Source organism: Drosophila simulans, unplaced genomic scaffold (genome assembly GCF_016746395.2).
Source record: "Drosophila simulans strain w501 unplaced genomic scaffold, Prin_Dsim_3.1 Segkk16_quiver_pilon, whole genome shotgun sequence".
Classification (NCBI taxonomy): domain Eukaryota; kingdom Metazoa; phylum Arthropoda; class Insecta; order Diptera; family Drosophilidae; genus Drosophila; species Drosophila simulans.
This window is the reverse complement of record NW_025416812.1, coordinates 77,165-102,548: the sequence shown is the minus strand read 5'-3', so window position 1 is coordinate 102,548 and position 25,384 is coordinate 77,165. Positions and strand designations below refer to the sequence as shown.

At 37.0% G+C, this 25,384-nt stretch overlaps 1 protein-coding gene across 1 annotated transcript; it reads right to left on the bottom strand.

Moving 5' to 3' along the window:
• Positions 1-1,446: 1,446 nt before the first annotated feature.
• Positions 1,447-9,570, bottom strand: LOC120285441. Its single transcript, XM_039298177.2, has 2 exons — positions 9,394-9,570; positions 1,447-2,573 (listed from the first exon to the last, which is right to left on the bottom strand). Exon 2 carries the CDS (start codon positions 2,570-2,572, stop codon positions 1,634-1,636), a length of 939 nt encoding a protein of 312 aa, XP_039154111.1. The 5' UTR covers position 2,573; positions 9,394-9,570; the 3' UTR covers positions 1,447-1,633.
• Between the last annotated feature and the right edge of the window lie 15,814 nt (positions 9,571-25,384).

Below are 25,384 nucleotides of genomic sequence, written 5' to 3'. Positions count from 1 at the left end.
CAGCATCGTTAGTCATGTATTAGCAAGTGTTTTAAATTTCATGTTGCTAGTTAATTACCGCTAATTAATATGAAATATTTTTTGATTTTGATTGTCGATTATCAAAACAACATAAGAACTTATTTAAAAAATATAACGAATTATTTAGATACAAACCTCTTCTTCTATGGTCCTTGATTTATGACTTCCTATTCGCTGATTGTACATTCGCATAGCTCCTAAAATTACATCGTAGGTTATACAGCGTATTGGCTTCCAAAGGGAACTTATAATTGAAACTAAACCATTATAGCTTTCACAATAGCATATTTTGTTATGTATATCTATTAGCAATTGTTATAAATTTCATGTTGTAGTTAATAACCGCTCATTAATATTAAATATTTTTTGATTTGATTGTCTATTATCAAAACAACATAAGTACTTACTTATTTTAAAAATATAACGAATTATTTAGATACAAACCTCTTATTCCTTGGTCCTTGATTAACGACATCATTTGTGCTAATTTTACATCCAAGCAGCTCCTGAAGCTACATCGCAGGTCATCTAGCTTATTGGCTCCCAGAGGGTACATGTAATTAAAACAAAACCATTACAAGTTTAGTTTTATTTGTAAACACAATGGGCATAAGTTTTAATTAGCATTAACGATGACGTGGCCTAGAATAGAACTGACTTAATATCAAATGGACCACGTCATCAATATATGAATACCGTCTCTGGAACGTAGATTTCCTACGAATTGGAATTTTATATTAAATTCGATATTGTCAATATTTTTATGAAGTAAATTTTGTATTCACCTCAGCATCGTTAGTCATGTATATCTATTAGCAAATATTTTAAATTTCATGTTGCTAGTTAATTACCGCTAATTAATATGAAATATTTTTTGATTATGATTGTCGATTATCAAACAATATAAGAACTTATTTTAAAAATATAACGAATTATTTAGATACGAACCTCTTATTCTTTGGTCCTTGATTTACGACATCTTTGTTCTAATTTTACATCCGCGCAGCTCCTGAAACTACATCGCAGGTTATCTAGCATATTGGCTCCCAGAGGGTACATGTAATTAAAACAAAACCATTACAAGATTAGTTTAATTTGTAAACACAATGGGCATAAGTTTTAATTAGCATCAACGATTACGTGGCCAAGAATAGAACTGACTTAATATCAAACATCAATTATGAATACCATCTCTGGTACGTAGATTTCCTATGAATTGGAATTTTTTTTTAAAAATTCGGTATTGTCAATATTTTTATGAAGTAAATTTTGTGTTCACTGTAAGGGTGCTGGGGTTGCTGGTCCTGGAAATTTCCTAGTTTGCTGAAAATTGAACACTCGGAGAAAAGCGAACACTTGACTTTGTAAATGCGCGGGCGCGACCGGGCGTACGTTTATTGATCGTGGTAGTTATTTCACACTAAAGCTTATTCTAATGAGTTGGGTTCTCCCAAGCGCAGCGGAGACTCCTCGGAGACTCTGTGGTGAAGAGCGGGAGAGCGTGAGAGGGAGTGGGGAGCGTAAGAGGGAGCGGAGAGCGGGTGACAGTCCACACCCCGTAACTTGAACATTCCGCCCCCCTTGCAATCACTGGGGTTGCAACATAGCCATCCTACGGCAGGCTGCAGGCACCGGACACGATCCACCCAAACACAGTTTTTTGAGCGACCGGCATTCCCTCGTCGAAGGTCAGGAATCCGGATTGGATAACCTTAGGATAAATGTCTGCTCCTAAGACCATGGATACGGTAGCAGGCCGATGGAACCCGTCATCCGCCAGCATGATGTCCCTGTACTTGGACACTACGGTGTCGCTCAATGCCCGGACAGGTGTACGGATCCGCACCCTGGGTTCGATCTTGAGCACGACCTCGAGCTTCGTGTTCGCGTCGATCCTGGAGCGAATCGTCGTCGTGCAGACCTTCTCGTCGCCAACATTGGTCATCGAAAGCTTAAAGGCTGACGCCAACGAAGCGTCGATGCAGCTCATGGGGCTGCACGGATCGATAAGTGCTGCGGTCTCGAAGGTCTTCGTCCCGGTCTCCAACTTGACCAGCGCTGTGGGAAGGATGTTCACGCTGTGGCGTTGCAGCAGCGACGAGAGCGATGGGCCTGGCGTCGTCGATTCCGGTCGTCGTGGCGGTGAACTCCTACGCTGAGTTGGCGGATTGTGCCGGCGGGAACGTTGGGACGAGGCCGAAGCTGCTTGCCGGGTTGGCACCGGTTGGAGACGTGAGCGCGCTCGCGACCGCGACAACGAGCTAACCTGCTCGTGCATGTGGAGCAGCGTGTGGTGGGATCGGTCGCACTTCTTGCAACGATCACCGCTTCGGCAGTCTCCCGTGGAATGCTCGTGAGCGAGGCAATTGGCGCAGTATTGGTTAATGAGGACTGCTCGCAAACGCTTTTCAGCGCTGAGCTTTAGGAACCTCGCGCACTTCCGAAGAGGATGGATACCGCGGCAGACTCGGCATCGGTAGGATTGAATACCTCGGGTACGTCTGCTCTCCACGGCACGAGCACTGCGTGCGTTTTGTTGACGAGGAGCCATGCTGCGCGTAGTCGAATGTCGAAAGGAGATCGAAAACGAAATGAAAAATAACGGATGATTAGTGATAGTGAACTACAACTAAGGAGGAGAGGAGCGCCTATTATTGTGGAGATTCGGAAGACTCCGTCGGCAAAAGCACCACTTTTGCCACTGGACGTTTAATAACTCCACGTGCAGTACGGATGTTTACTACACGGACGTTGCCGTCAGCTCCTGGGAAAACAGACTCAATTCTGCCGAGCCGCCACTCATTAGAGGGCAAGTTGTCGTCCTTGATGACGACCATGTCATCGATGCGTAGATTTTTGGACGGGGCCTGCCATTTAGAACGCTTGTGGAGTTCTTTGAGGTACTCTTCTTTCCATCGCACACGGAACTGCTGATGGAGAGCCTTCAAATGCTGCCACCGATTAAGAAGGGATTTCGTTTCCCCCTTTACTTCGGGTTCCACCGTGGACATAAGGGGTCCCCCGACAAGGAAATGCCCTGGCGTCAGAGCCAGCAAGTCTGTCGGATCTTCAGACATAGGAGAGAGCGGCCTGGAGTTAAGGCACGCTTCTATTTTTGCCAAGAGCGTGGAGAGCTCTTCGAACGTGTATTTTCGTGTGGCCGTGCATTTGTAAAATAGCGTCTTGAAGCTTTTTACGCCTGCTTCCCAAAGGCCTCCCATATGGGGTGCTCCCGGAGGAATAAATTGCCATTGCATCTCTTGATGAATATAGGCATTCGTCACCGACTCTTTTACGGCTTGAAGGAAATCGCGGGAAAGCAGGGTGGCAGCGCCAACAAAGGTTTTGCCATTGTCTGACTGGACTTGACGTGGACACCCTCTTCTGGATACAAAACGAGAGAAAGCGGCAAGAAACTTCTCGGTCGTTAAGTCAGATGTAGGCTCCAAGTGGATGGCCTTGGTGGAGAAACAAACAAAAACTAACACATACCCCTTTGTAATAAGACATGCTCTTCCCGTATAGTTCTTTATATCGAACGGACCGGCGTAATCCATGCCAGTATACGTGAATGGTCGGGAGAACGATGCTCTTTCTTTGGGCAGGACACCCATCAGTTGGCTTTGCAAGCGCTTTTTGTGGATCACACATACTTTGCACGAATTTACCACTGCTTTCATCAGGTTCTTGATTCTCGGAATCCAGTATTTCGACCGGATGAGGCGCACCATTAACTGGTTACCACCATGGAGAGTTATGCGATGCGTGAAATTCGCAAGGAGGCGAGAAAGCAGGCAGTTATACGGAAGAATCACTGGATGGCGTTCATTGTATTGAAGGCTTTCGGAAGCCGCCACACGGCCGCATGCCCTGATCAGTCCTTGCGGATCTAGAAACGGGTTCATGCTTAGGATGGCACTTGAACTTGGCACTGGACGCTTCTCACTTAGGCAGTGATATTCCACAGGGAATTCTCTGCGCTGAGTGTTCGAAATTAGGAACCGCTCGGCGGCGGCGATTTCAGTGGCCAGTAGATGCACATCAGATGGAGATGTCTGCTTCCTGCACCGCTGAATGAAGCGATAAACATAAGCAAGGACTCGTAGAGCTTTCTCTAGCTTGGAGAAACGTGCCAACAACTCTTCAGAAGGAGCTTTCGCGAGATGGACTTTTAGAGCACGCTTCTCCAGGTCGGTCACCGGAGCGTTGACCTGAGTTGGCCATTGGTTGCGTGGATTTTGCAACCAAGTCGGTCCGTGCCACCATAACTGGCTATCGGCTAGATCTTGGAGGGAAACTCCTCTACTTGCCAGGTCTGCTGGATTATGCTCAGATTGAACATGAGACCAATTCTCTGTTTTAGTGGCCTGGGCGATCTTCGTCACCCAGTGGCTACAAATGTGGTCCACTGGCATGCTGGCTTGCTTAACCATGCAAGCACTATCGTGGAGTCCGTCCAACAGTAAAGTTCGGAGTTAGTCGTAGGCATCTGCGGAATGATGGCTGCAGCCATTTCGGAAAGCAATAACGCTCCGCACAGCTCCAATCTTGGGAGCGAAACCGTTTTGACTGGTGCTACCCGGGTTTTCGCGGTCAGGAGTTGCACCATAATGGTGCTGCCCACTTCTACGCGGACATATATGGCCGCCCCGTAAGCCTTTTGCGACGCATCGCAAAAGCCATGATGCTCGACCTTGAAATCTGGACGAAACGATAGCCAGCGTGGAATGCGTATCTGCTCTAACACTGAATAACTTTGAAGAAAATTCAGCCATCGCTGACAAAGCTCATTTGGAATGTTTTCGTCCCACCCAAGTTCCTCCAGCCAAATCTCCTGCATGAAAATTTTGGCTCGAACGATAAACGGCGCTAACCAGCCGGCAGGGTCGAACAATTTGGCAATTTGGGACAGGACTTGGCGTTTTGTAAAGGACGTTTCGATAGCCAACTCTGGCGGGACGAAGAAGAATTCGTCGGAGGTTGCTTTCCAGCGAATACCGAGGGTTTTGGCAGTACTTTCTGCATCGATCTCGAGAAAATCAGTATTTAAAAGATGGTTGCTCTGAATGGCCGCTAAAACTTCCTTTTGGTTGGAGGTCCATTTCCTCAATGGAAATCCGGCAGAATTCAGAGCGTCTCGGAGCTCTTGCACCATGAGCTGAGCTTCTTCCGTGGAGTCCGCTCCGGCTAAAACATCATCCACATACATGAAATTTCGAATGACATTGCTAGCTTTTGGATGGCTGAGTTCTACGTCAGCTGCTAGCTGCTGCAGTACTCGGATCGCCAGGAAAGGCGCGCAATTGACTCCAAAGGTTACTGTTTTCAGTTCGAAATCTCTGATTTCCCCTCTATTGTTACGGAAAAGTATTCGCTGGAATGGAGTGTGTCTCGGATCTACCCAGATCTGCCGATACATTTTCTCGATATCGGCGTTGAACACGTATCGGAAATAGCGCCACTTCAGAATTTGAATGGTCAAGCCGGACTGTAAGACAGGGCCAGCATGAAGGATATCATTTAAACTGGTACCATTCGATGTTGGGCTGGAGGCATTGAATACTACACGGAGTTTAGTAGTTACGCTCTCCGGTTTTAAGACGGCGTGATGTGGCATATAATAGGCGTTGCAATCATGCGTAGGAAGAACTTGTCGCATGTGCTTTAAGTCGAGATATTCCTGGATCACCGAATCGTATCTCGCTTTCAAGGCCTCATCTCTTTTTAGACGCTGCTCATTTCTTAAGAACTGAGCCAACGCGAAAGACCTAGAATGCCCTAGCCCGGAACCGATATGTTCTGGGTCGCGAAAAGGCAGAGTAACGACATATTTGCCGCACTCGTTTCTCGTGGTCGTTTGAAGGAAATTCTTCTCGCACATGGAATCGGATTCTTTTACCAACTTTGTTGGTATATCCTCCACCTCCCAAAATTTTGTGAGGAGTTTGTCCAGTGAATTATCGTACGCGTGGGAGATCTGTGTCGAAAAAGAGGAAATTCTGCTTTGGGCTGAGGCTAAGACTGGCCCAGTTAGTACCCAGCCGAAAATGGTCTCTTGCCCCAAGAGAGAGCCACAGATGTTGGTTTTTGCTCCACTCAGAAGCACCGAAGGCAGGATGTCGGCTCCGATAAGTACATCTATTTGTGCGCTCTCATAAAACTTTGGATCCGCCAAAGTAGAAAATCGGGAAGATCCCGAAGGAAATTTTGCGGAATTGGGTAGGAAGGCAGATTTCCGGCTAGTTGAGGGAGGACATAGGCCGTCGTCTCCAACTGCAACGCGGGCCTAGTCGGAGATCGGATGGTGAAACTGCAGAGCTTCTTGGACTGAGCAGCTACTGTTTGGTTTAAGCCCGAGACTTGGGCTTGAACCACCTGGAATGGTAATCTAATTAGATTGAACAGTCGCTCGGTTATGAATGTCGCTTCTGATCCGGAGTCGATCAGGGCGCGTGCCTTAAAGTTAGTGCCAAGATGGGAGATATTGATTATGGCAGTGCCAAGAAGGATAGCTCTTGAGCCCGTGGCGAAATAATTTTGAACACCGGCTTGCTCATTTGGAACGAAATTGGCCTGATTAGCGGAAATTGGCCTTGCAGGATTTGAAGGGCTTGAATTGCTGGAACAGAGGTTGTTTCGGTGCAACAACGTGTGATGCCGGCCACGGCAAGTAAAACAATTGTGAGTGCTTTTGCACTCACGAAGCTGATGTCCCGTTGCGAAGCAGTTTAAGCATAACTGCTTCCGTTTAATGTAGGCTGACCGGTCGTCAACCGACATTTGGAGAAACCGCGGACATACACGGACAGGATGGTTCTCCTTGTTGCACAAGTCGCAACTTTTCAATTTTGGAGCCACTTTCGCCTCGTAGGAATTTAATTTTCTAGAGGGCCCACTTGAGTTTATCGCTTTGGAATGCGACTGACTCGGTACGGACGGTCTCACATCATCGATTGCTTCTAGGGTTCGATGACGTTCTGTGAGGAAGGTGTTCAGCTCTCCCCATGTCGGGATGTCGGCTTTCTTATGTAGCGACTGCTCCCATAAGGAGAGAGTTATCTTCGGGAGCTTGGATGAGCACAGATATACCAGCAGGCAGTCCCAGTTCTCAGTGTTGATGCCTGACAGTTCTAAGGAAGTCAAGCAACCTTGAACAGTACTTTGCAGTACCTTCAAGGCCGCCCCAGATTCCTGTGGTATCGACTGCACATTAAACAGTATTTTCAATTGACTGTTTACCAACAATCGTTTATTTTCGAAACGCTCTATTAGGTTTTCCCACGCAGAGCGGAAACCCTCGTTGGTGAGAGGCGAAATTGAAACTATGGCATGCGCGTCGCCACTTGTTTTGGCATTTAAATGGAATAACTTTTCAACCGGAGTCAGCCGTGGATTATTGATATAAATGGCTGTGAAAAGATCCCGGAAAGTCGGCCAGCGAAGATAGTCGCCTGTGAAAACTTCTGTATCGCATGGAGGCAACCGACAGCCAGAGGAAATGTAGGCCTGGGGCGCAGCGTTCGCGGTTGGGATGGACTGAGAAGTGCCCTGCTCGATTTTATCAACGAGCTGGGCAACACACCTTTCATAGACTGAATAGCAATAATTGTATTTAGCCCTGAGAATAGGCATGTTGCTTGCTGCCGCTTCGCCTGCTGACACAAGGCACTCTGAGCAGAGATCGTATTCCTTTTCAACCTTGTCCCATAGGGTTCGGACTTGGTCGCGACGGACGCCAAGCATCGTGACAGTTGGAGCTGCGGATTCCGGAGTGTTGATCTGAGCCTCAAATTCGCTTAAGCGGTCAGAAACCGAAATGAATTTGGCTAGCGCTAGATCTGAAGCAGCCATATTTTTAGCTATGCGCTGTACTGTGGCTTTGGATGGAGTAGCACAGTCGTCGGAAATCTGCGCAGGCGTTCTCACCGAAATGCTTGGGATTCTTGGACTCTTGGGCCCTTGTGGTGAAAAAATAGACCTGGGCTTGTCAGCGGACAATTTCTTCTTATCGTCCCCGATGGGCATAATCGAAGAAATACGAAACGGAAGGGAAGCGGTTTTGGAGCCCGGTCAAACTTTTGAAAAAGTAGACAAATTCCTCAGACTGCACTTAATAATTTAAGTGGTGTAAAATTTACGAAGTGGAAACGTCGTAGTTTAGACTGATCGGACAGGTGACTCGGAGTGAACAGCGAATTGTATAAATGACCTGTGATTTACGGTAATTGGGTCCACCTTATTTATGGTTGGAACCCTTGGAAATTGGAACACGGTGAGATAAAATGTTTATTAGAAGGAAGAAAATTTTATTCTTTTATTTACAACTGGAAACGGAGAAAATGGAATGACTGGAATTGAAGTCTTTTCTCCGCGCTGTAAATACTTCTAAAACAACCACCAACTAATATCCCAGCAATACGAAAAGGAAATATTTTGTCGGGTGAACGACTTGTATTTGGCCGTATTATTTATTTATGGATGATTATTTTTTGAAAATAATAAATATATATATAAATATATATAAATATATATAAATAATAATAATAATTTAATAAATATTAAAAATGTTTAATTTAATTTAAAATGTATTTATTGTTCGGAAATTAATTTGGAAATTTACGGAAAAACATTGATGGAAAATAAAACGCCTTTTCCGCGTCGGCACTTGGAATAAATTTTATTTGTGGTATGGACTTGCCGACGGGAAACAATCAAAACTTAGGTAAACTTTGGTTATACGCCTTTTCCGCGTCGGCACTTGGGAAACAGGCAATGTAAACTTTGGTACACTTTGGTTAAAGGGAATGCAGATAATCTGCGCAATGTATGTAATGTAATATGTGTGATGTATATGGAGATGTGTGCGTATATGTAGGTATATGGAGATGTATGCGTATATGTATTTATATGGAGATGTAATGCATGCAATGTATATGGGTAAATGGCGGGTAAATATTTAATTAATATTTTACTTTGAATGGCCAGAGGGTATGTGTTGTTTATTGTTGTATTTGAATGTATAGCGAATTGTGTTAAGCGGACTGCGGAGTTGAAGCAAAAAATGTGCGAGATTTGCGAAAAGAATTTGGCTTGCGTTGGACACAGTGAAAACGAGAATAGAATTTTTGCCACTTTTGGCAGAGTGTTGGACTTTAGGAATTTTCACTGAACTTGGCACAAATTAATTTCACTTTCTTCACATTTGGAATTTTTCATTTTTTGGACTGAATGAATATTTAAATATATTCGGAAAATTGGGACTTAGAAATTTAGAACGGTGTAATATGGCGGCGCCCGTGAGAATGGATAAGTACTAGGTTTTTCGAACCTTTTGCTGCAGACCGGCAATTAAAGGGGATGGAAGTTTCGTACTTATCTTATAAGTTGCTCGCTGGTGGACAAACTTGAAAAATCCAGGATATCCGTCTTCGAAGGACCAAAAATGTAAGGGTGCTGGGGTTGCTGGTCCTGGAAATTTCCTAGTTTGCTGAAAATTGAACCCTCGGAGAAAAGCGAACACTTGACTTTGTAAATGCGCGGGCGCGACCGGGCGTACGTTTATTGATCGTGGTAGTTATTTCACACTAAAGCTTATTCTAATGAGTTGGGTTCTCCCAAGCGCAGCGGAGACTCCTCGGAGACTCTGTGGTGAAGAGCGGGAGAGCGTGAGAGGGAGTGGGGAGCGTAAGAGGGAGCGGAGAGCGGGTGACAGTCCACACCCCGTAACTTGAACATTCACCTTAGCGTCTTTAGTCATGTATATCTATTAGCACTTGTTTTAAATTTCATGTTGCTAGTTAATTACCGCTTATTAATATTAAATATTTTTTGATTTTGATCATCGATTGTCAAAACAACATAAGAACTTATTTTAAAAATATAACGAATTATTTATATACGAACCTCTTATTCTTTGGTCCTTGATTTACGACATCCTTTGTTCTGATTTTGCATCAGCGCAGCTCCTGAAACTACATCGCAGGTCATCTAGCTTATTGGCTCCCAGAGGGTACATGAAATTAAAATAAAACCATTACAAGTTTAGTTTTATTAGTAAACAGCATACGTTTTAATTACCATTTACGATGACGTGGCCAAGACGAGAACTGACTTAATTTGAAAAAACATTATATATAAAATGATCAAATATTATAAATTAAAAATATACTAGAAAGATTAAGTTCACTTAAAAATATTCGGTAAATATATGTTAAAAATATTAAGTTGACAAAGACTAGAAATATATACTAGAAACAAAAACTATATTTGCACTGTGCCGTGTAGCTTACGTGCCATTAATGAGAATAGAGGCGAATGGCGCAAAACTTTTATTTGCAAAATTTTCCATTTGCTTAGTTTAATTTAAATTACTAATATTAAAAAAATATTCTTAAAATATTCGGTATATATATGTTAAAAATACTAAGTTGACAAACACTAGAAATATATACCATAAACAAAAACTATATTTGTACTGTGCCGTGTAGCTTACGTGCCACTAATGAGAATCGAGGAGGAGGGCGCAAAAAAAATATTCTAAAAATATTCGGTAAATATATGTTAAAAATATTAAGTTGACGAACACTAGAAATATATACTAGAAACAAAAACTATATTTGCACTGTGCCGTGTAGCTTACGTGCCACTAATGAGAATCAAGGAGGAGGGCTCAAAATTTTTACTTGCAAAATTTTCCATTTGCTTAGTTTAATTTCTAATTTAATTACTTATTCTCTCATTGTGTGTGTGTGCCATCTTCAGTTTGCAGCCTTTGGGATAATCTTTTGTCTCCCTGAAGTGTGTGTCTGTATGTGTGTGTGTGGGCTAATTAATATTAAATATTTTTTGATTTTGATTGTCTATTATCAAAACAACATAAGTACTTACTTATTTTAAAAATATAACGAATTATTTAGATACGAACCTCTTATTCTTTGGTCCTTGATTTACGACATCTTTGTTCTAATTTTACATCCGCGCAGCTCCTGAAACTACATCGCAGGTTATCTAGCATATTGGCTCCCAGAGGGTACATGTAATTAAAACAAAACCATTACAAGATTAGTTTAATTTGTAAACACAATGGGCATAAGTTTTAATTAGCATCAACGATTACGTGGCCAAGAATAGAACTGGCTTAATATCAAACATCAATTATGAATACCATCTCTGGTACGTAGATTTCCTACGAATTGGAATTTTATATTAAATACGATATTGTCAATATTTTTATGAAGTAAATGTTGTGTTCACCTCAGCATCGTTAGTCATGTATATCTATTAGCAATTATTTTAAATTTCATGTTGCTAGTTAATTATCGCTAATTAATATTAAATACTTTTTGATTTTGATTGTCGATTATCAAAACAACATAAGAACTAATTTTAAAAATATAACGAATTATTTAGATACAAACCTCTTATTCTATGGTCCTTGATTTATGACATCCTATTCGCTGATTGTACATTCGCATAGCTCCTAAAATTACATCGTAGGTTATCTAGCGTATTGGCTTCCAAAGGGAACTTATAATTGAAACTAAACCATTATAACTTTCACAATAGCATATTTTGTTATGTATATCTATTAGCAATTGTTATAAATTTCATGTTGTAGTTAATAACCGCTCACTAATATTAAATATTTTTTGATTTGATTGTCTATTATCAAAACAACATAAGTACTTACTTATTTTAAAAATATAACGAATTATTTAGATACAAACCTCTTATTCCTTGGTCCTTGATTAACGACATCATTTGTGCTAATTTTACATCCAAGCAGCTCCTGAAGCTACATCGCAGGTCATCTAGCTTATTGGCTCCCAGAGGGTACATGTAACTAAAACAAAACCATTACAAGTTTAGTTTCATTTGTAAACACAATGGGCATAAGTTTTAATTAGCATTAACGATGACGTGGCCAAGAATAGAACTGACTTAATATCAAATGGACCACGTCATCAATATATGAATACCGTCTCTGGAACGTAGATTTCCTACGAATTGGAATTTTATATTAAATTCGATATTGTCAATATTTTTATGAAGTAAATTTTGTATTCACCTCAGCATCGTTAGTCATGTATATCTATTAGCAAATATTTTAAATTTCATGTTGCTAGTTAATTACCGCTAATTAATATGAAATATTTTTTGATTATGATTGTCGATTATCAAAACAATATAAGAACTTATTTTAAAAATATAACGAATTATTTAGATACGAACCTGTTATTCTTTGGTCCTTGATTTACGACATCCTTTGTTCTAATTTTACATCCGCGCAGCTCCTGAAACTACATCGCAGCTTATCTAGCATATTGGCTCCCAGAGGGTACATGTAATTAAAACAAAACCATTACAAGATTAGTTTAATTTGTAAACACAATGGGCATAAGTTTTAATTAGCATCAACGATTACGTGGCCAAGAATAGAACTGACTTAATATCAAACATCAATTATGAATACCATCTCTGGTACGTAGATTTCCTACGAATTGGAATTTTATATTAAATACGATATTGTCAATATTTTTATGAAGTAAATGTTGTGTTCACCTCAGCATCGTTAGTCATGTATATCTATTAGCAATTATTTTAAATTTCATGTTGCTAGTTAATTATCGCTAATTAATATTAAATACTTTTTGATTTTGATTGTCGATTATCAAAACAACATTAGAACTTATTTTAAAAATATAACGAATTATTTAGATACGAACCTCTTATTCTTTTGTCCTTGATTTACGACATCCTTTGTTCTAATTTTACATCCGCGCAGCTCCTGAAACTACATCGCAGGTCATCTAGCAATGGGCATAAGTTTTAATTAGCATCAACGATTACGTGGCCAAGAATAGAACTGACTTAATATCAAATGGACCACGTCATCAATTCATGAATACCGTCTCTGGGACGTAGATTTCCTACGAATTGGAATTTTATATTAAATTCGATATTGTCAATATTTTTATAAAGTAAATTTTGTGTTCACCTAAGCATATTTAGTCATGTATATCTATTACCAATTATTTTAAATTTCATGTTGCTAGTTAATTACCGCTAATTAATATGAAATATTTTTGTTTGTCGAATATCAAACCAATATAAGAACTTATTTTAAAAATATAACGAATTATTTAGATACGAACCTCTTATTCTTTGGTCCTTGATTTACGACATCCTTTGTGCTAATTTTACATCCGCGCAGCTCCTGAAACTACATCGCAGGTCATCTAGCTTATTGGCTCCCAGAGGGTACATGTAATTTAAACAAAACCATTACAAGTTTAGTTTTATTTGTAAACACAATGGGCATAAGTTTTAATTAGCATTAACGATGACGTGGCCAAGAATAGAACTGACTTAATATAAAACATGAATTATGAATACCATCTCTGGTACGTAGATTTCCTATGAATTGGAATTTTTTTTTAAAAATTCGGTATTGTCAATATTTTTATGAAGTAAATTTTGTGTTCACCTTAGCGTCTTTAGTCATGTATATCTATTAGCACTTGTTTTTAATTTCATGTTGCTAGTTAATTACCGCTTATTAATATTAAATATTTTTTGATTTTGATCATCGATTGTCAAAACAACATAAGAACTTATTTTAAAAATATAACGAATTATTTATATACGAACCTCTTATTCTTTGGTCCTTGATTTACGACATCCTTTGTTCTGATTTTGCATCAGCGCAGCTCCTGAAACTACATCGCAGGTCATCTAGCTTATTGGCTCCCAGAGGGTACATGAAATTAAAACAAAACCATTACAAGTTTAGTTTTATTAGTAAACAGCATACGTTTTAATTACCATTTACGATGACGTGGCCAAGACGAGAACTGACTTAATTTGAAAAAACATTATATATAAAATGATCAAATATTATAAATTAAAAATATACTAGAAAGATTAAGTTCACTTAAAAATATTCGGTAAATATATGTTAAAAATATTAAGTTGACACAGACTAGAAATATATACTAGAAACAAAAACTATATTTGCACTGTGCCGTGTAGCTTACGTGCCATTAATGAGAATAGAGGCGAATGGCGCAAAACTTTTATTTGCAAAATTTTCCATTTGCTTAGTTTAATTTAAATTACTAATATTAAAAAAATATTCTTAAAATATTCGGTATATATATGTTAAAAATACTAAGTTGACAAACACTAGAAATATATACCATAAACAAAAACTATATTTGTACTGTGCCGTGTAGCTTACGTGCCACTAATGAGAATCGAGGAGGAGGGCGCAAAAAAAATATTCTAAAAATATTCGGTAATTATATGTTAAAAATATTAAGTTGACGAACACTAGAAATATATAATAGAAACAAAAACTATATTTGCACTGTGCCGTGTACCTTACGTGCCACTAATGAGAATCAAGGAGGAGGGCTCAAAATTATTACTTGCAAAATTTTCCATTTGCTTAGTTTAATTTCTAATTTAATTACTTATTCTCTCATTGTGTGTGTGTGCCATCTTCAGTTTGCAGCCTTTGGGATAATCTTTTGTCTCCCTGAAGTGTGTGTCTGTATGTGTGTGTGTGGGCTAATTAATATTAAATATTTTTTGATTTTGATTGTCTATTATCAAAACAACATAAGTACTTACTTATTTTAAAAATATAACGAATTATTTAGATACAAACCTCTTATTCCTTGGCCCTTGATTAACGACATAATTTGTGCTAATTTTACATCCAAGCAGCTCCTGAAGCTACATCGCAGGTCATCTAGCTTATTGGCTCCCAGAGGGTACATGTAATTAAAACAAAACCATTACAAGTTTAGTTTTATTTGTAAACACAATGGGCATAAGTTTTAATTAGCATTAACGATGACGTGGCCAAGAATAGAACTGACTTAATATCAAATGGACCACGTCATCAATTCATGAATACCGTCTCTGGGACGTAGATTTCCTACGAATTGGAATTTTATATTAAATTCGATATTGTCAATATTTTTATAAAGTAAATTTTGTGTTCACCTAAGCATATTTAGTCATGTATATCTATTAGCAATTATTTTAAATTTCATGTTGCTAGTTAATTACCGCTAATTAATATTAAATACTTTTTGATTTTGATTGTCGATTATCAAAACAACATTAGAACTTATTTTAAAAATATAACGAATTATTTAGATACGAACCTCTTATTCTTTTGTCCTTGATTTACGACATCCTTTGTTCTAATTTTACATCCGCGCAGCTCCTGAAACTACATCGCAGGTCATCTAGCAATGGGCATAAGTTTTAATTAGCATCAACGATTACGTGGCCAAGAATAGAACTGACTTAATATCAAATGGACCACGTCATCAATTCATGAATACCGTCTCTGGGACGTAGATTTCCTACGAATTGGAATTTTATATTAAATTCGATATTGTCAATATTTTTATAAAGTAAATTTTGTGTTCACCTAAGCATATTTAGTCATGTATATCTATTACCAATTATTTTAAATTTCATGTTGCTAGTTAATTACCGCTAATTAATATGAAATATTTTTGTTTGTCGAATATCAAACCAATATAAGAACTTATTTTAAAAATATAACGAATTATTTAGATACGAACCTCTTATTCTTTGGTCCTTGATTTACGACATCCTTTGTGCTAATTTTACATCCGCGCAGCTCCTGAAACTACATCGCAGGTCATCTAGCTTATTGGCTCCCAGAGGGTACATGTAATTTAAACAAAACCATTACAAGTTTAGTTTTATTTGTAAACACAATGGGCATAAGTTTTAATTAGCATTAACGATGACGTGGCCAAGAATAGAACTGACTTAATATAAAACATGAATTATGAATACCATCTCTGGTACGTAGATTTCCTATGAATTGGAATTTTTTTTTAAAAATTCGGTATTGTCAATATTTTTATGAAGTAAATTTTGTGTTCACCTTAGCGTCTTTAGTCATGTATATCTATTAGCACTTGTTTTTAATTTCATGTTGCTAGTTAATTACCGCTTATTAATATTAAATATTTTTTGATTTTGATCATCGATTGTCAAAACAACATAAGAACTTATTTTAAAAATATAACGAATTATTTATATACGAACCTCTTATTCTTTGGTCCTTGATTTACGACATCCTTTGTTCTGATTTTGCATCAGCGCAGCTCCTGAAACTACATCGCAGGTCATCTAGCTTATTGGCTCCCAGAGGGTACATGAAATTAAAACAAAACCATTACAAGTTTAGTTTTATTAGTAAACAGCATACGTTTTAATTACCATTTACGATGACGTGGCCAAGACGAGAACTGACTTAATTTGAAAAAACATTATATATAAAATGATCAAATATTATAAATTAAAAATATACTAGAAAGATTAAGTTCACTTAAAAATATTCGGTAAATATATGTTAAAAATATTAAGTTGACACAGACTAGAAATATATACTAGAAACAAAAACTATATTTGCACTGTGCCGTGTAGCTTACGTGCCATTAATGAGAATAGAGGCGAATGGCGCAAAACTTTTATTTGCAAAATTTTCCATTTGCTTAGTTTAATTTAAATTACTAATATTAAAAAAATATTCTTAAAATATTCGGTATATATATGTTAAAAATACTAAGTTGACAAACACTAGAAATATATACCATAAACAAAAACTATATTTGTACTGTGCCGTGTAGCTTACGTGCCACTAATGAGAATCGAGGAGGAGGGCGCAAAAAAAATATTCTAAAAATATTCGGTAAATATATGTTAAAAATATTAAGTTGACGAACACTAGAAATATATAATAGAAACAAAAACTATATTTGCACTGTGCCGTGTAGCTTACGTGCCACTAATGAGAATCAAGGAGGAGGGCTCAAAATTATTACTTGCAAAATTTTCCATTTGCTTAGTTTAATTTCTAATTTAATTACTTATTCTCTCATTGTGTGTGTGTGCCATCTTCAGTTTGCAGCCTTTGGGATAATCTTTTGTCTCCCTGAAGTGTGTGTCTGTATGTGTGTGTGTGGGCTAATTAATATTAAATATTTTTTGATTTTGATTGTCTATTATCAAAACAACATAAGTACTTACTTATTTTAAAAATATAACGAATTATTTAGATACAAACCTCTTATTCCTTGGCCCTTGATTAACGACATAATTTGTGCTAATTTTACATCCAAGCAGCTCCTGAAGCTACATCGCAGGTCATCTAGCTTATTGGCTCCCAGAGGGTACATGTAATTAAAACAAAACCATTGTTCACACATGAACACGAATATATTTAAAGACTTACAATTTTGGGCTCCGTTCATATCTTATGTAAATGAATCGAGAGCGATAAATTATATTTAGGATTTTGTTATCTAAGGCGACATGGGTGCATTGCTCAAAAACATGTGCACACTACATGAGTCAGTCACTTGAGATCGTTCCCCGCCTCCTAAAATAGTCCCTTAGCGGGAGACCACAGATAAGGTCCTCGCCGCTCAAGATAGGCAGATGTGCCCGAGCGTGGGACCTCGATAAGGCGGGGACTATTTACTTAGGCCTCTGCGTAGGCCATTTACTTTAAGATGCGATTCTCATGTCACCTAGTTAAACCGAAGATATTTCCAAATAAAATCAGTTTCTTACAAAAACTCAACGAGTAAAGTCTTCTTATTTGGGATTTTACATTTGGTCAATCGAGCCTTTAATCGACTCTGCAGTTTCCCCCTACCAAAGGTAAGGAACTCAGAGAAAGGCCAGCTCCTTTAAGCATCTTACAGCTAAAGGTAGCAAAAATAAGTGACTCTTGTTTCCCCCTACCAAAGGTAAGGAACAGAGTATAAATATAAAAAGCAAAAAGATACAAAAGAATCTTTTATGTTTTAAAACAAGCACCTTATAGTCTATAGCTAAAGGTTGCTTTGTGTACCATTATAAATTGTGGTAAGGCGTGCTTGAGGCCATACATCAGCAATTGTGAAATTAAAAAGTGCATAACAAAAATGCCTTATAAATGCTCTAATAGCATTAAATCAGCTCATAAATAGAGTGCAGTGTATATGCCATAAGAGCATAAATTAAATAAAAAGTGCCTGAAAACAGTGCCTTATAAATGCTCTAATAGCATTAAATCAGCTCATAAATAGAGTGCAGTGTATATGCCAAAAGAGCATAAATGCCGAAATAAATGGCTAAAAAACAAAAAATCTGACTGGACTACAAAAATAATAAAACGTGCCAAAAAAAAAAAAAAAAAAAAAAAAAAAAAAAAAAAAAAAAAAAAAAAAAAAAATCATCTTTAAACATCGACGGAGCCTTAAAGAAGAGAAGGAAGTCAAATTCAAAGGAGCCTCTACCAGCAGCAGAAGCAGCAACAACAGCAGCAGCAGAAGCAGCAACAGCAGTAGCAACAGCAGCAACAACAGCAGCAACAGCAGCAGCAACAACAACGACATCAGCTAAGTCAAAACAAGAATTTTCTGTTTATCCAAACACACATATATATATAAATACATATAAAATACATATACACGTACTATATATATTAAGAAATTACAAAAAATTTTCAAAATGATGTCAGAAAAGACTATTCAATTCCTTAAGAAGCAGTCCGAAATTATTTTGGAAATTAGAAAGTTGGAAGTAAAACCAACATTAACAGATGAAGAAATTCTAAAATTAAATGAGCTTCAAAAATGTTTCATTGCTAATCATAGCAATTTGTTAAAGATCGGCGTTGTCGATCATGAATATTTTAACACGAAGCAGTATGATTTAATAATGATGGTGTTAGAAAAAATTAAAAATAAAAATGAAAAAATTAAGGGCGAGTCGGTAGAAAACACTTTCCCTAAATCAAACACTGTCCCTAAATCAAACCCTCCCCCTACATTAAACCTTGAAATGTGTGGTCACCCTGAAAAAGAGGGTATAGCACAAAACAACGCTTTAAAAGTAGAGCAGGCATTTCGAAATAATGTTGGCCAATTTCGAGTATATCTAGAAGATACGTCTAAACTAATAGACAGTAGTCCAGATTTCCTTAAAATAAGGAAAAATAAAATTGAATTTTTATGGCATAAAATAGATAACCTGATTGAACAGGTGAATAGTCATTTTGAGAGCTCGCTATTCGAAGAAGAAATTAGCGAACTTGAATTTGACAAACAAAATATTCTTACAGCCATTAATAGTCGACTCAGTGGCACAATAAATAAAGCTGAAATGTCGACGGTTGTTAAGGCGGAGGAGTTACCAACCCTGCCTAAAATACAGATTCCCACTTTCTTTGGTGATTCCAAAGAATGGGATCTTTTTAATGAACTCTTTACAGAGCTCATACATGTGAGAGAGGATCTCAGTCCTTCTCTCAAATTTAATTATCTAAAGTCAGCATTAAAAGGAGAAGCCAGAAATGTGGTTACTCATTTACTGCTCGGCTCTGGAGAAAATTATGAAGCCACTTGGGAGTTTTTGACCAAGCGATATGAGAATAAAAGAAACATATTCTCAGATCATATGAATAGGCTTATGGATATGCCAAATTTAAATTTAGAATCCAATAAGCAAATAAAGACATTTATTGACACGATTAACGAGTCAATTTATATTATAAAATTAAAGGCACAATTACCAGAAGATGTGGATGCAATTTTCGCTCACATAATTCTTCGGAAATTCAATAAAGAATCACTCAATTTATATGAAAGCCATGTTAAAAAGACAAAAGAAATACAGGCACTTTCTGATGTCATGGACTTTTTAGAGCAAAGGCTCAATTCTATATCATCATTCTCACAGGAAGTAAAACCTGTAAAGAAAATGATTAATAATAACAAGAATAAAAATTATAGTGACAATTGTGCATATTGCAAACTACCAGGGCATTATTTAATTCAATGCCATAAATTTAAAATAATGAATCCAGCAGAACGGTCTGACTGGGTAAGAAAAAATGGGATTTGCCTAAGATGTCTGAGGCATCCGTTTGGTAAAAAATGTATAAGCGAGCAGCTTTGTTGGACTTGTCGTAAACCTCACCACACGTTACTTCACTTTGCAGGTCATAATCCAGAAAAAGTGAATACGTGTAGAACAACAGGTCAAGCCTTGTTGGCCACGGCCTTGATTCAAGTAAAGTCGAGGTATGGAGGCTTTGAACAATTAAGAGCATTGATTGATAGTGGCTCTCAAAGCACAATTATTTCAGAAGAGTCTGCACAGATTCTAAAATTGAAAAAATTTCGGTCTCATACTGAAATAAGTGGAGTATCTTCCACAGGAACGTGCATCTCCAAGCACAAAGCGGTTATTTCGATAAGAAATTCTCCGAAAAATTTAGAAATTGAAGCAATTATTCTCCCAAAACTTATGAAGGCACTTCCAGTCAACACGATTAATGTTGATCAGAAAAAATGGAAGAACTTTAAATTAGCCGACCCCGATTTTAATAAACCGGGTCGCATTGATCTAATCATTGGAGCAGACGTATATACTCACATTCTGCAAAATGGAGTTATAAAAATAGACGGTCTCCTTGGGCAAAAAACTGATTTCGGGTGGATAGTGTCTGGATGTAAAAAATCCAAAGGAAAAGAAACCATTGTAGCCACAACAATAGAAATAAAAGAGTTAGATCGCTACTGGGAAGTGGAAGAAGAAGAAAAAGATGATATCGAGTCTGAAATCTGTGAAAATAAATTTATCAAAACGACAAAAAAAGATTCAGATGGGCGATACATTGTGTCAATTCCATTCAAGGAGGATGTCACCTTAGGAGATTCAAAGAAACAAGCGATAGCTCGTTACATGAATCTGGAGAAAAAACTAAAAAGAAATGAAAAACTTAAGGTTGACTACACTAAATTCATGAATGAATACATGGATTTAGGACACATGATTGAAGTGAGTGATGAAGGCAAATATTTTTTACCGCACCAGGCAGTGATTAGAGATTCAAGCCTTACGACCAAATTGAGAGTAGTTTTTGATGCTTCAGCAAAAACTACGAATAACAAAAGTTTGAACGACATAATGTGGGTTGGGCCACGAGTTCAAAAAGATATTTTTGACATTATTATTAAATGGAGAAAATGGGAATTTGTTGTTTCGGCAGACATTGAAAAGATGTACCGACAAATTAAAATAGATAATAATGATCAAAAATATCAATATATTTTATGGAGAAATTCTCCAAAAGAAAAAATTAAAACATATAAATTAACCACAGTCACTTACGGAACTGCATCTGCACCATATTTGGCTACCAGGGTTCTGGTAGATATTGCAGATAAATGTAAAAACCAAGTTATTAGTGCAATAATTAGGAATGATTTCTATATGGATGACCTAATGACTGGAGCTGATTCTGTAGAAGAACCTGTCTTAATAAATACGGTATTAAATGACAAAATAGATGATCCTATTTACGAATTAATAGAAAGGTATTCCAGTATAGAAAAACTTATACGTATAATAGCATACATAAATAGATTCGTGCAGATGAAAACAAGAAATAAAGCCTATTCATCAATTATTTCAGTAAAGGAGATAAGAATAGCGGAAACAGTTGTTATTAAGAAACAACAAGAATACCAGTTTAGGCAAGAGATAAAGTGCCTTAAAATCAAAAAGGAAATCAAGACAAATAATAAAATATTGTCATTGAATCCATTTTTGGACAAGGATGGGGTTCTAAGAGTTGGAGGAAGATTGCAAAATTCCAATGCAGAATTTAATGTTAAACATCCAATCATTTTAGAAAAATGCCACCTAACAAGCTTATTAATAAAAAATGCTCATAAGGAAACATTGCATGGAGGGATAAACCTAATGCGAAACTATATCCAAAGAAAGTATTGGATTTTCGGGTTGAAAAATTCGTTGAAAAAGTATTTAAGAGAATGTGTAACGTGTGCAAGGTATAAACAAAATACAGCTCAGCAAATAATGGGTAACTTGCCAAAATATAGAGTGACGATGACATTCCCGTTTCTTAATACTGGAATAGATTACGCAGGTCCTTATTATGTTAAATGTTCAAAAAATCGTGGCCAAAAAACATTTAAAGGATACGTTGCTGTATTCGTTTGCATGGCCACCAAAGCCATACACTTAGAAATGGTAAGCGATCTAACTTCAGACGCATTTTTAGCAGCACTCAGAAGATTTATTGCTAGACGGGGAAAATGTTCCAATATCTATTCAGACAACGGAACAAATTTTGTAGGAGCTGCAAGAAAATTAGATCAAGAGTTATTTAATGCAATACAAGAAAATATAACGATTGCAGCGCAGCTTGAAAAGGACAGGATTGATTGGCATTTTATTCCCCCGGCAGGACCTCACTTCGGAGGTATTTGGGAAGCTGGAGTTAAGTCAATGAAATACCATTTAAAGCGTATAATCGGCGACACTATTTTGACTTACGAAGAAATGTCAACTCTTTTATGTCAAATAGAAGCATGCTTAAATTCAAGGCCATTATACACTATAGTTAGTGAGAAGGACCAACAAGAAGTTTTAACACCAGGTCATTTTTTAATTGGAAGACCACCTTTAGAAATAGTCGAACCAATGGAAGATGAAAAAATCGGAAATTTGGATAGGTGGAGACTTATCCAAAAAATGAAGAAAGATTTCTGGGTTAAGTGGAAAAGTGAATATTTGCATACGCTCCAGCAAAGGAATAAATGGAAAAAGGAAATTCCTAATATAGAAGAAGGGCAAATAGTTTTATTAAAGGATGAGAATTGTCATCCTGCAAGATGGCCTTTAGGAAAGGTGGAAAAGGTGCATAAGGGGAATGATGATAAGGTCCGAGTGGCTAAAGTAAAGATGCAGGAAGGATATATCACTAGACCCATTACTAAAATTTGTCCCTTGGAAGGAATAAAGTCTGTTGACAAAAAAGAGGCTGACCAAGAGCCAAAAAGACGAACTAGAGCGACATCGGGAATGTCCAAGATCGGAATCATTATGGCAATGTTGTTGTTTGTGTTAAGTTGTCAAGTTTCTAGCGCATTACCTAAAGATATAGCACCAAGATATTCTATAGACAAAATAAATAAAACCTCAGCAATATATCTAGACCCGCTAGGAGATGTTGAGATTGTGAGTACTTCTTGGAATTTGGTTATCTATTATAAAATGGATCCATATTTTAAAATGTTAACAAAGGGTAATGCGCTTATACAAAGTATGAGGAAAGTTTGCGAAAGACTTCATAGCTTTGAAGAGCAATGTAGTCTAGTCTTAGATAATATGCAAAGTCAGTTATCGGAACTTGAAGAAAACAATAAATTGTTTATGATGCAGTCTAGATCTAGAAGCAAGCGTGCTCCTTTCGAATTTATGGGTTCCTTGTATCATATTTTATTTGGTATAATGGATGAAGATGATAGAGAGCAATTAGAAGATTATTTGGGATCCGCTGAAACTATCAATATTAAATCATACTGAGGAATTTGAACGATTGAATAATGAAATTAAATTTATGAAAGAGAACCATCAAAAATTGAAAGATTTACATTTCCATCATATTTCCGGACATGCTGGATTAATTATTGCTTTAATACTAATGATAGTATTAATAATATATTTCATACGGAAATGTGCTGTGCAACAAAGAATGCAAGCAATAACCTTTGCAGGTCCGTTGCCAGTACTATAAATATCAATAGTAAATAAACAATAAAATAATATAACAAATAAAAATATACAGTCCACTATATCGTTGTTTAATAGAAAATGTACTTCTACATAGAAAAAGCAAAATGTTTAAAATAAGTTAATTGAGTACAAATTGTTGAATTAAAAATAATATAAACCATAATTGTAATCCAATAAAATTAAAAGCCAGAAAAACTAGGCCCATTGAAATCTTAGTTGCAAAATAAATGAACATATATCAAATAAATACAGTCCACTGCTGTTATAAATGCAACTAATATACTAATGTACATCTCAGCTTTGCTGGCCCTTTGGCAGAATGTTCACACATGAACACGAATATATTTAAAGACTTACAATTTTGGGCTCCGTTCATATCTTATGTAAATGAATCGAGAGCGATAAATTATATTTAGGATTTTGTTATCTAAGGCGACATGGGTGCATTGCTCAAAAACATGTGCACACTACATGAGTCAGTCACTTGAGATCGTTCCCCGCCTCCTAAAATAGTCCCTTAGCGGGAGACCACAGATAAGGTCCTCGCCGCTCAAGATAGGCAGATGTGCCCGAGCGTGGGACCTCGATAAGGCGGGGACTATTTACTTAGGCCTCTGCGTAGGCCATTTACTTTAAGATGCGATTCTCATGTCACCTAGTTAAACCGAAGATATTTCCAAATAAAATCAGTTTCTTACAAAAACTCAACGAGTAAAGTCTTTTTATTTGGGATTTTACAACCATTACAAGTTTAGTTTTATTTGTAAACACAATGGGCATAAGTTTTAATTAGCATTAACGATGACGTGGCCAAGAATAGAACTGACTTAATATCAAATGGACCACGTCATCAATTCATGAATACCGTCTCTGGGACGTAGATTTCCTACGAATTGGAATTTTATATTAAATTCGATATTGTCAATATTTTTATAAAGTAAATTTTGTGTTCACCTAAGCATATTTAGTCATGTATATCTATTAGCAATTATTTTAAATTTCATGTTGCTAGTTAATTACCGCTAATTAATATTAAATACTTTTTGATTTTGATTGTCGATTATCAAAACAACATTAGAACTTATTTTAAAAATATAACGAATTATTTAGATACGAACCTCTTATTCTTTGGTCCTTGATTTACGACATTTTTTGTGCTAATTTTACATCCGCGCAGCTCCTGAAACTACATCGCAGGTCATCTAGCTTATTGGCTCCCAGAGGGTACGTGTAATTTAAACAAAACCATTAAAAGTTTAGTTTTATTTGTAAACACAATGGGCATAAGTTTTATTTAGCATTAACGATGACGTGGCCAAGAATAGAACTGACTTAATATAAAACATCAATTATGAATACCATCTCTGGTACGTAGATTTCCTATGAATTGGAATTTTATTTAAAAAATTCGATATTGTTAATATTTTTATGAAGTAAATTTTGTGTTCACCTCAGCATCGTTAGTCATGTATCAGCAAGTGTTTTAAATTTCATGTTGCTAGTTAATTACCGCTAATTAATATGAAATATTTTTTGATTTTGATTGTCGATTATCAAAACAACATAAGAACTAATTTTAAAAATATAACGAATTATTTAGATACAATCCTCTTATTCTATGGTCCTTGATTTATGACATCCTATTCGCTGATTGTACATTCGCATAGCTCCTAAAATTACATCGTAGGTTATCTAGCGTATTGGCTTC